The 12119-nt window shown below is 49.8% G+C and overlaps 1 protein-coding gene across 9 annotated transcripts in view; it reads right to left on the bottom strand.

Annotated features, from left to right (window-relative positions):
- Positions 1–2527, bottom strand: part of ACOX2 (acyl-CoA oxidase 2) — a 29612-nt gene extending 27085 nt beyond the window's left edge. Inside the window, exons 1-2 of one of the 9 annotated variants that reach the window (XM_060402283.1) lie at positions 1301–2527; positions 280–563 (exon numbers count right to left, since the gene is read on the bottom strand). In XM_060402283.1, coding sequence (XP_060258266.1) covers positions 280–442 — 163 coding nt within the window. In that variant the 5' untranslated portion in view covers positions 443–563; positions 1301–2527. The remainder of the gene's footprint in view (positions 1–279; positions 564–1300) is intronic. The other 8 variants (XM_042235995.2, XM_060402284.1, XM_042235996.1 and 5 more) reach the window with 8 other exon arrangements.
- Positions 2528–12119: the final 9592 nt, after the last annotated feature.

The following is a 12119-nucleotide window of genomic DNA, read 5'->3' as shown; positions in this document are numbered from 1 at the left end:
CGACCCCATGGACTGTATGTAGCCCACCAGGCTCTTCTGTCCATGGGGATGCCGCAGGCAAGGATACTGAAGTGGATTGCCATGCCCTCCTCCAGGGGGTCTTCCCAACCCAGGGATTGAACCTGTGTATCCCATGTCTCCCGCACTGGCAGGTGGGTTCTTTACCACTCGGGCCACCTGGGAAGCCCATTTGAAGGTGGGACTGCTATGAAGGGACTCTCCTTCCAAGAAATACACGTGGGCAGAAAGCTGGGGCTCCGTTCCCCAGCCTGCTCTTACCCACTTTCCTCCGGAGTGCAGTGTTCTGGGCGCCTCCGTCAAGGATGTTGGTGAGCTCCTCCACGTTGAAGGACTGCGAGTGCCTCTCGCTCTCTATGTCAGGATGCATGCTTCTGCTCCAGGCGTCCTCCGCTGACACTCGGTGCACTGGGCTGCCCACCATCGCCCGGCTCTGCCTGGCGTCCGAGAAGAGATACTTCCAGCCCAGCTGCTCTGAGCCTTGGACTGTGCTGAGAACCTGTGTACAGCACCAACTGCTCAGGGCCGAGTGTCAGCGAAGCCTGCTTGGGAGGAAAGCAAGTTCCCTTAAACGCTCGCGGGCCCCTCCTCCCGCGCAGCCTCCCCTGGGGCCCTCAGTGGTGCGCTGGGCTCTGTCCAGTGGCCTGCAGTGCCTGCTCAGGACATGGTGCTGCGGTCAGCTGCGTTCCAGCCAAGGTTTCCACAGGGTCTGAGGACACAGCTGGTGTTCCACCATTGCAGCTAGTGTTCTAAGCATTGCCTGCGGGACGGGGGATTCTCAGAAATCATCAGTGAAGGTCATGCATGAAGAAGTTTCACCTTAGGGAGGCGAGGTGTGTGGCCTCTGGCCACAGTGCTGGAGCTGCCCAGGAACTGGGTGGTGTCTGGCCACAGGGCACACGCCCTGTTGATGCTTCAGCCACACCGGGGAGGGGGGAGGTCTCACTGGGGGGACCGGTGACCCCATTCACCAGCTCCCCTAGGTCCCAGGCTCAGCTGACCCATTTCTGTGAGCCTGGAGGGGTACTGTGGAGCTGCGGGAGAAAGCTTGCTTCTTGTGTGTGACGTGTTGCCCCCAAACCCAGCTGTTTCCCCCAGCCACGGTGGACCCTGCATCCAGGCCTCTTAGAGCCCCTGTTCCCCCACAGCAGGACAGCCCCCAGGTTGAGTCTCTCAACCCCCTTGTTCCAGCCACCCATCCCCTCTGCTAACCGCCTGTGCCGCGCCCACTGCGTCCGCCCGCTCTCCCCGCGGCCAGGGTGAGCTCTAACACCGCACTCACCTGCCTGCCTCTCCTGCTGGCAGTCTGGTTCTGGGTGCTCACTGTTTATGGGCTGGAGTCCGTGCCCTCTGCCATCTCACCACCTCTCACCCACATGCCCCTTGCCCTGTATCCACGCCTCTCCCCTCCCCTCCTGCCCTTTGCCCCCTGCTCTTTCCCCCAATGTTCCTAATGAGCCCCAGCCTCCAGGGCCACCCCCTTCACCTCCCTGATGGCTGGGCCTCCTGGGAAAACCCGACCCCCTTTTGGTTACCCCCCAACCCCGGCTGCTATTAGAGTGAACAATAAGGAAAGATTCCTTATTCATTCAAATGTTCCTCTCCCAAAGTGTGAGTGCCTGGGTGGCCAGCGCTGCTTTTCTGGGGTCCCCAGAGCCTAGCTCACAGGACGCCTGCTGTAAAGCTTTCTTGCAGGTGGCCTCTGTTGATTCCGACTCTTCTTCACAACCTTGCAGATGCTCTAATGTTATTAGCACTGTTTATTAGAGAGGGCAGGCACCTCGGGAAGAGAAGAGACTTTGTAAGGTCACACAGCCACCTGCAGCAAATGGGGTTCATGCATGGACTGACAAACCGATACCCCTGAGTTGGGGAGGGGGTTGGGGAGTGCTGCGGGTTGCAAACAGAGGGCCTGAAACCTTCAAAGAACCCCGTCATCTGCCGCCTGGATCCCACAAGCCGTCATGGCCTGGCCCTGTCCCCTCTGCCACTTCCTCCCTGCCCTCCAGCTGCTGCTCACTGTGCTCAGATACACGCGGCCTCACCCCCTCGCCCCTGCAGAGGCCAGGGCTGTGTCCTCCACCCAGAACATTCTTTCCCGATGTCCTCACCGCTCCCTGCCTATCTGTGCAAGTTCTTGGTCTGCGCCACCTTGTCAGTGAGGCCCACCTGACTGCCGACTTTAAAACCCCACACCCCTTCCTCCAGCCTCCCCAGCCCCCCTCACCCTGCTCTGGGTTTCCTCTGCGTCCCTTATCGTAACATGCAAGGTAATTTGCTCATTTACTGTTTTGTTGTTTGTTTATTGCTGGCTCTACCTGAGGGCCAGGATCTCGGTCACATTCGAGCCGTGGTGCTCATACTTGGCTCCCAGGGAGCGTCTAGGAGCAGGCGGCTGGGGAAGGACGGACTCAGAGTCCATAGGGGTAGCGGCAAGCGTGCAGTTGGTCCCGCTCCCTCCGGTGCCCCGACTCACCTCTGTCCCATGCCTGCGCGGTAGGCCTGGCCTGACCTCCCAGCTGTGGCCCAGGCCTCTCAGCGCGGCTCGGCCGGCCCCTGGCTCCTCCCCGGGAGGGGCTGGACCACAGGAGACAGAGGGGCTGCCTGGCAGGCTCCCAGCTGTCTGCTGCCTGCCTGCCTCCCTCTGCTGGGTGTGTGGCCTGGTGTGCCCTGGCAGGATGGCTCAGAGGGTGTGAAGTGGGACAGATAGCTTAGCACCTGGCTGGCCCAGCACCTCCGTGAGTGCCAGCCTCCGAGCCTCTGTCCTCCCTTCCTCTCACTGCCCATCCGGCAGCCTCCCAGAACTGGGTCCTGGTCACACGCACAGTTTCACTCTGTGTAAAAAAAACCCACCACAGGTCCCACCCGGAGTCAGAGACCAGGGTTCAAAGCCTGGAGGCGTGCTCTTGGGGGACTGCTTCTCTTAAGTCCTTTCCCTTAACTGTCACTCATAGGATATGAAGGAAAGCTCTTTTTTTTTTTTTTTTTTCCTTTTTAAAAATAAATTTAAAAAGTTCTTCATTTTAGGCCGTGCTGGGACCTCCTTGCCTCATGGGCCTCCTCGAGTTGTGGGGAGTGGGGCCACTCCCCAGCTGTGGTGTCTGGGCCTCTCCCTGCGGAGGCGCCTCTTGTTTCCGAGCAGGGCTCTAGGGCGCTTGGGCTTCGTAGCTGTGGCCCGGGGACTCTAGGGCACGATAGTTGCAGCGCACAGGCTTAGTGGCTCTGCGCGTGCCATATTGGGCTTCCCAGGTGCCACTACTGGTAAGGAACCTGCCTGCCAGTGCAGGAGTTGTAAGGACATGGGTTTGATCCCCGGGTCGGGAAGATCCCCTGGGGGAGGGCCTGGCAATCCACTCCAGTATTCTAGCCTGAAGAATCGCATAGAATGAGGAGCCTGGCAGGCTCCAGTTCATGGGGTCACAAAGAGTCGAACACGACTGAAGCGACTTAGCACGCACGCACGTGTGAAGGTTCGGCTCGTACAGGATGCACAGATTCAGTTATTTGTCAGTATTTATTTGTCAGTATTTATTTTTTAGAATCCACAGTGATCTGAGTGCTGGGCAGAGCAGGAAGCCCAAACCACAGAAAACAAAACTATACTAGGGCCCTGCCCTTGGGAATCTTGTAGGCTGGGGTCCGGGAGCTGCTGCAGGAACAGAGGATCCCACTGGGAACGGGCAGGCACGTCTAGCTGGATGCTCACGGCCACTTCTAGTGAACTTACAGCTTGTTGGAGCTTAAGGTCTCCTTGCCCTCTCTTGCTGCTGCTGCTGCTGCTGCTGCTGCCGCCAGGGCGTTCCTGCTTTGCCCGTCTAGTTTTTATCTTTTCGGCTCACCACCGTGTCACACTCTTTTGGGAAGTTACCCTAGTCTGGATTAGAAGCTCCGGGACTTGCTTTCTTAGCTCCAAGCTTTGGCTCCTCATGGTATAATAAAAGTTATAGATTCAGTGTTTGTCCTCAGTTCCTGGCAAAGACCTCCTAAAAATCCTTGTCATCTCCTGAGTGATAGAATTCTCTTTTGTGTCCTGGCTGCGGGCCTACACACAGCTTCGGGTTGAGCTGGGGTGTTGCTGCCAGACAGACCAAGCCTTAATAATGCTAGGGCTGGAGCTAGCAGCCCTTCCTGCCTCCCCCACCTCTGACCGCCTGGCTGGGAGAGATGCTGGAGACTGAGCAAGTCACCAGTGGTCCATGATATAATCATTTATACCTGCATTACGAAGCCTCGGTAAAAATCCCTAAAACAGGGGTTTAGGGCGCTTCTGAGCTGGTGAACACGTGGAGATGCTGGGAGGGTGGCCTCCCAGCCGTATCTTGTCCTACCAGCCACCTCTTGCCCCTCCCCGCATCCCCACAGTGGCTGTTCCTGAACTGGGTCCCTTATAATAAACCCGCAAATGCAATTCAAGCGGTTTCCTGAATTCTGTGAGTCATTCTGGCAGGTTATTGAACCCCTGGAGGGGGTCATGGGAACCCCTGACTTTACATATAGCTGGTAGGTCCGAAGTCCTGGTGCCCCCTGGCATTTGCAGTTGTTGTTGGAAGCAGGGGCAGTCTGATGGGACTGAGCCCTATACCTGTAGGGTCTGCACTAACTCCCAGAGGCAATTCGAATGGAAATGTTTGGACGTCCAGTGTTGGGGAATCAGAGAATTGGTTGTTGCTGGGATGGGAAACCTCATGTTTGGTGTCACAAGTGGAGGTGGAAACAGACATACCCTTGGTGGCTGTTTTTTCTTTAATTACTGGTTTTTGTCTGAAGTATCAAGGACTGTGTCTGCTCTGCTCTTGGGTCCTGAATGCAGCTCCAGCCCCAGCTCAGCAAGTAGTTCGGTTCAGTTCAGTCGCTCAGTCGTGTCCGACTCTGTGACCCCATGGACTGCAGCACGCCAGGCTTCCCTGTCCATCACCAACTCCTGGAGTTTGCTCAGACTCATGTCCATTGAGTTGTTGATGCCATCCAAGCATCTCATCCTCTGTTGTCCCCTTTTCTTCCTGTCTTCAGTCTTTCTCGGCATCAAGGTCTTTTCCAATGAGTCAGTTCTTCACATCAGGTGGCCAAAATATTGGAGCTTCAGCTTCAGCATCAGTCCTTCCAATAAATATTCAGGACTGATTTCCTTGAGGATAGAGTGGTTGGATCTCCTTATAGTCCAAGGGACTCTCAAGAGTCTTCTCCAGCATCACAGTTCAAAAGCGTCAATTCCTCGGTGCTCAGCTTTCTTTGTAGTCCAACTCTCACATTCATTCATGACGACTGGAAAAACGATATCTTGGACTAGATGGGCTTTTATTGGCAAAGTAATGTCTCTGCTTTTTAACATGCTGTCTAGATTGGACATAGCTTTTCTTCCAAGGAGCAAGGATCTTTTGATTTCATGGCTGCAGTCACCATCTGCAATGATTTTGGAGCCCTCCAAAATAGTCTGTCACTTTCCATTGTTTCCCCATCTATTTGCCATGAAGTGATGGGACTGGATGCCATCATCTTCGTTTTCTGAATGTTGAGCTTTAAGCCAACTTTTTCACTCTAGTGTTTCACTTTCATCAAGAGGCTTTTTAGTTCCTCTTCCCTTTCTGCCATAAGGGTGGTGTCCTCTGCATATCTGAGGTTATTGATATTTCTCCTGGCAATCTTGATACCAGCTTGTGCTTCATCCAGTCCGCCATTTCGCATGATATACTCTGCATATAAGTTAAATAAACAGAATGACAATATACAACCTTGATGTACTCCTTTCCTGATTTGAAAGTAGTCTGTTATTCCATGTCCGGTTCTAACTGTTGCTTCCTGACCTGCGTACAGATTTCTCGGGAGGCAGGTCAGGTGGTCTGGTATTCCCATCTCTTTAACAATTTTCCACAGTCTGTTGTGATCCACACAGTAAGGCTTTGGCCTAGTCAATAAAGCAGAAGTAGATGTTTTTCTGGAACTCTCTTGCTTTTTTGATGATCCAGTGGATGTTGGCAATTTGATCTCTGGTTCATCTGCCTTTTCTAAAACCAACTTGAACGTCTGGAAGTTCACGGTTCACGTGCTGTTGAAGCCTTGCTTGGAGAGTTTTGAGCATTACTTTGCTAGCGTGTGAGATGAGTGCAACTGTGCGGTAGTTCGAACATTCCTTGACATTAGTAAGTACTTGGTGAATGAGTAAATAAACAAGGGTTGTCTGGATCCACCAGGATTCTCTACCCCAAGGGCACAGCCATGCTTGAAAGGACTCTGGAGTTTGGACCCTTTTTTTTTTAATTTGGTAAAGTTTATTGATTCTTCTCTGCTTGCTTTTTTTCCGCCTTGATGTAGTGTTTTAATTGAAATATAGTTGATTTTCAGTGTTGTGTTTCAGGTTATAACAAAGTGATTCCGTTTTATATATATGTATATCTTTGTCTGTATAGATAGATACAGATATTCTTTCTCAGATTCTTTTCCATTGTTGGTTACTAAAAGATACTGAATACAGTCCTTTGTGCTGTACAGCAAGCCCTTACTGGTTATACATTTCATTCATAATAATGTGTTGATGTTAATCCCATACTCCTAATCTTATCCCTCTCCCTCTTTGCTTTTTGGTAACTCTACGTCTGTCTTCTATGTCTGTGAGTCTGTTTTCCAAGTAAGTTCATTTGTAACACTGTTTTCCAAGTAAGTTCGTTTGTAACATTTTTTTGTCTCCCCACATAAGTGATGTCATGATATTTGTCTTTGTCTGGTTCCCTGAGCACGATAATCTCTAGGTCCATCCCTGTTGCTGCGAATGACATGATTTCATTCTTTTTCATGGTTGAGTAATATTCCATTGTATATATGCATCCATCCTCTTCATCCATTCATTTGTTAAAGGACATTTAGGTGGCTTATGTGTCTTGGTTATTGTAAATAGTGCTGCTATAGATACTGGGGTACATGTGTCTTTTCAAATTATAGTTTTATCTGGATATATGCCCAAAAGTGGGAGTGCTGAGTCATATGGTAATTCTGTTTTTAGTGTTTTAAGGAATCACCGTACTGTTCTGCATACTGGCTGCACCAGTTTACATTACCACCAACAGTGTAGAAAGATCCCTTTTTCTCTACACCCTCCCCATAGACTCTGTACAGTCGACTCCATAAACTGTACAGTCCATGGAATTCTCCAGGGCAGGATACTGGAGTGGGTGGCCATTTCCTTCTCCAGGGGATCTTTGCAACCCCAGGATCAAACCCAGGTCTCCCACACTATAGGCAGTTTCTTCACCAGTTGAGCAATCAGGGAAGCCCACACCCTCTCCAGCATTTATTATTTTAGAATTTTTGATGATGGCCATTCTGACCAGTGTGAGATGGTACCTTATTGTAGTTTTGGTTTGCATTTCTCTAAGCGTGTTAGCCATCTGTACGTCGTCTTTCAAAAAAACGTCTATTTAGGTCTTCTGCCCACTTTTTGATTGGGTTGTTTCCTTTTTGGATACTAAGCTGCATGCGCTGTTTGTACATTTTGGAAATTAAGCCCTTGTCAGTCGCATTGTTTACAAATATGTCCACCCGTTCCATAGATTGTCTTTTCATTTTGTTTTATCAGTTTAACTGGATCCCATTTGCTTGTGGAACGTGAAAACCAGTGGCTTGCTTGTGGCTGCACTGGCTCTTCCTTGCTGCCTGTGGACTTCCTCCAGTTGCGGCTGCTTCCTCCAGCAGGGGCTTGCGGCTTTTCTCTCCGTGGCGGCTTCTCTCCGTGGCGGCTTCTCTTGCTGGGGCGCGTGGGCTTCAGCAGTTGGGGTGCAGGGGCTGAGTTGCTCCTCGGCATGGGGCATCTCCCCAGACCAGGCATCGAGACTGCGTCGCCTGCTGTCCACTGTGCCACCGGGGCATGTTCTTAAAAGGCAAGGGCTGCTGTTGTTGGACATGCTCTCAAACGGTGTCGCAGGAATAAGACAGACAATTGAAAATGGCTCGGCAAGGCAGTCTTGACGTCTGTTGAAGAGTGTGCTCCAGACAGAAGTCTGGGATGCAGGCGCACTGAGTGGGGAGCCCCCGAGACTTTTATCCCTGAGACGCAGGTTCCCTTCTCTGGCTCCTCACAGGTTGAGGACCACAGAATTACAGTCTCTCCCGGACGTTGCCTAATTGTGCTTTTGTTTTTAACAATTGGTCTCCATGAGGGCTTGTAAATTCCTGATTGGAGGATTTGTGTTAACTGTTTTCCTCACCCTTTTAGTTCTTTGTGTCTGTTCAGGATAAAGCCTGAGAAATTAGCCTGTCAAAATGTTCTTCTGAGGCAGGAGAATCAGGAAGTGAAAAGAACAAAGGCCTGGAAACTAGCCACCATTTTAGGCATCTTATTCAAACATTTTAGGCATCTTATACCTTTCTGTTCAACTCTTCTAAGAACGAATGGCTTCTTCCTTTGTGACTTCTGCTTTGATAGAAAAGACCGCAGCTTTCTTACAGCGTGTCTGTGCGTGCGTACACGTGTCCACCCTGTTTATACTTAACCTGCATGCCCCGACCAGAGACCCAGTCCTTCAATCTCAGAGCCGATGCCTCTGGGACTAAAAAGGCTGTGTACCGAGCTCTGTTGCCAAAGGGATCTTGGCCTTTCTGCTGCCTCTCCTGAAGGCTTCTGTCCCCTCAGGAGCTCAAGGCGTTGGTATCCCGGGACCTTAGAAGGCGCCCCTCCCTGTTTCTCCAGTTAGAGAGTTGCTGTATCATGTGAGCAGCCATGGTTCTGCCCTGAAGCTTGGCTTGTCTTGTTTATGCCTAGCATTAGTGTTTGCACACTTCTGTCCTTTGTTCCCTGCATGGATGTTTGCGGAGCATCTGCAGTGCGTTGGGCACAGCTTTGAGTAGGACCCAGAGGGGAGCCAGGCCTCAGGGAGCGCGGCGGGCTGTTTATAGGTTCCCTCACTTCCATTGCATAGCACCCCTGCAAAGTAGGAAGCAGCTCCCCATTTTGCAGGGGAGGAAACGAGCTCGGAGAGGTATTGTCACTTGCCCAGGTTTGCACAGCAAGTGGATTACAGAGCTGGATGTTGAACCAGGTCTTTTGATGGTAAAGACTTTGTCTTAACCCGTTTGTGCACGGTTGGAAAAGAAGTCCGGAGACCCGGGGCTCCTGTCAGGGCAGGGCTTCCAAGATGTGGGGGCTCTGAGAGGGCGCCCTCCCCTTGTGGGTCTCTGTTTTCCCATCTGTGATGTGCAGTGTTTGCTCAGGAAGGGGCCTCGCTGCTCTCCACATGCCCCCGAGGTAGTGCCCAGCTTGTGTCCTGAGGGGAGCAGGATCCAAACTCTGAGGCATCACTCCCAAGCTGCTGCTGGGACTGGGGCCCTGGCCTCCTGGGTCTCCTGTTGCCACTGGCAGGGGCTGCACACAAGGTGGCGGCTTCAGGGAAGGCGGCCTTGACCCTGCTATTTGCAGGGCAGTTCTGGGGTCCAGCCTGGGCTCTACCAGGGATTTATAATACTGACTAGGGGAAATTAATACCTAATTTCTCTCTGCCATAGTTGCTACATGTTGGTTGTCTTAAGATTAAGCTCTGGTTTTTTTTTAATGTATATATTTTATTATGTAAGTTTCAGGTATATGGCATTATAATTTGACATCTATGTATACTACAAAGTGACCACCTCCAGGTCCAAGTACCGTTAGTCACCACACGATTGAACCGCTTTACCCCGTGGTTCACCCCTACAGCCCCCTGTCCCTCTGGTAACTGCTCATCGGTTCTCTGAATCTGTAGGTTTGTTTTTGTTTGAGTCCACATGGGGGTAAAATCCTGCGGTATTTGTCCCTTTTCCTTCTGACTGACCTCACTTAATGGGATGCCCTCAGTGTCTAGCCATGTTGCCGCGAATGGCAGGACTTCCCTTCTTATGACTGAGGAGTCTCTCACTGTACGTAGGTGCTCTGCACACGCAGTGCTCATTCATCCACCGACGGACGTTTAGCCAAATGTCAGATGTGGATAACGCTGCAGTGGACGTGGCGGTGCGTGTGTCTCTTCAAGTTCGTGGTTCTGTGTTCCTCAGGTAAAGATCCAAAAGGGTGAGAGCTGGGTCGTAGGAAAGTTCCAGCCTTAATTTTTTGAGGAACCTCCCTGTTGTTTCCCACAGCGGCTGCACCAGTTTACAATCTGACGAACAGTGTGTGAAGGTTCCCTTTCCCCACATCCTCTCTGTTGCTTGTTATCTTTTTGTCTTTTTGATAATAGTCATTCTAACAGATGGGAGGTGAAATCTCGTTGTGGTTTTTATTTGCATTTCCCTGTAATAATCCCACTCCTGACCAGCCAGGTTTGGGCTTCCCTGACGGCTTAGATGGTCAAGAATCTGCCTCTAATGCCAGAGACCTGGGTTTGATCCCTGGGTTGGGAAGATTCCCCTGGAGAAGGACATGGCAACCCACTCCAGTAGTCTTGCCTTGGAAATCCCATGGACAGAGGAGCCTGGGGGGCTGCAGTCCGTGGCGCTGCAAGAGTTGGTTGTGCCTGAGTGACTAACGCTTGCGCCTTCCCTAATAATTAGTGAATTTTGACCACCTTTTCATGTGCCTGTTGGCTATCTGTGCATCTTCTGTGAAAAGCTGTCTATTCAAGTCCTGTGCCCAGGTTGTTTTGTTGTTGTTGAGCTTTATGGGTTTTTAAATTACTATTTTGAATACAACTCTGATGAATATGATTTGCAGATACCTTCTCCCATTCAGTTAGGTGGCCTTTTCAGTTTGTTGACAGTTTCCTTCACTGTGCAGAAGCTTTTTAGTTTGATGTAGTCCCATTTGTTTATTTTTGCTTTTGTTTCCCTTGCCTTTGGAGTCAGTTGTGCAAAAACATCACTAAGACCAATGTTAAGAAGCTTACCAAAATGTTTTCTTGTAGGATTTTTATGGTCTCAGGTCTCACATTCAATTCTTTAATCCATTGTCTTTACCTCACTGTGTGTTCTAGGCTCCTTTGTTGTAAATGAATCATCCATATATGCGTGGATTTATTTCTGGGCTCTCAGTTCTGTTCCATTAATCTGTGTGTATGTTTTTGCACCAGAACCGTGCTGTTTTGATTACTGTAGCTCCATTGGAATTTTCATAGAGATTGCATTGAATCTGCAGATTGCTTTGGGCAGTACAGACATGTAAACAGTGTCCTTACGTAAACAGTTTACGGACATGTAAACAGTAATTATTCCAGTTCATGAGCAGGGAATACTTCTTCCATTTCTGTTTCTTTCAGTGTCATCAGTACTTTAGTTTCCAATGTACAGGTCTTTTACCTCCTTGGTTAAATTTACTCCTAGATGTTTTATTCTTTTTGATGGAATTGTAAATGGGATTATTTTCTTATTTCTCTTTCTGATAATTTGTTGCTTTGTAAATGATTTACCCACTACCGTTAGTATACGCTTACCTTTTCCAATGAGAATTTTACTTTCACATGTTTTCTTATTAATCAGTACCTTTTCTTTTCAGCCTAAAGAAGTTATTTTAAGATTTCTTGTAAGGCTGGTTTAGTGGTCATAAACTCCTTTAGCTTTTGCTTATCTGGAGAACTTTTACTCTCTCCTTCAATTCTGAATGATAACCTTTCCAGGCAGAGAATTCTTGGTTGGATTTCCACCCCCCCCCCCCCCCCCCCACCCCCCTTTCAGCCAGTCCATTCTGGCGTATAAATTTTCTGCTGGAAAATCTGCTAAAGCCTTATAATAAGTTGTTTTTCTCTTGCTGCTTTTATTCTTCCTTTCTCCTTAACTTTCACCATTTCAATTGTATAGTGTCTTGGTGTGGGTTCTCATGGGGTTTCTCTTCCTTGGAAATCTCTGAGCTGCTCGGACCTGGATGTCTGTTTCCTTCCTCGGGTTAGGGAAGTTGAACCTAACCATTTGAAGAACCATTACTTCTTCACATATTTTTTTTCTGGCCCTTTCTCTTCTTCTGGGGCCTCCTTAATGGAAATGTTATTCTACTTGATGTTTTCCTTGAAGTCCTTGAAGGCCTCTTCACTTTTAAAATTTATTTTCCGTTTTGCTGCTCTTTCCAGATGATTTCCTTTGCATTGTCTCCCAGCTCCCTGGTCCGTTTCCTACTTCATCCTGTCTGCTGCCAGCCCTCCAGTGTACTTTTCAGT

This window comes from Ovis aries, chromosome 19, assembly GCF_016772045.2.
Source record: "Ovis aries strain OAR_USU_Benz2616 breed Rambouillet chromosome 19, ARS-UI_Ramb_v3.0, whole genome shotgun sequence".
NCBI classification, from domain to species: domain Eukaryota; kingdom Metazoa; phylum Chordata; class Mammalia; order Artiodactyla; family Bovidae; genus Ovis; species Ovis aries.
This window is presented reverse-complemented; position numbering and strand designations above follow the sequence as displayed.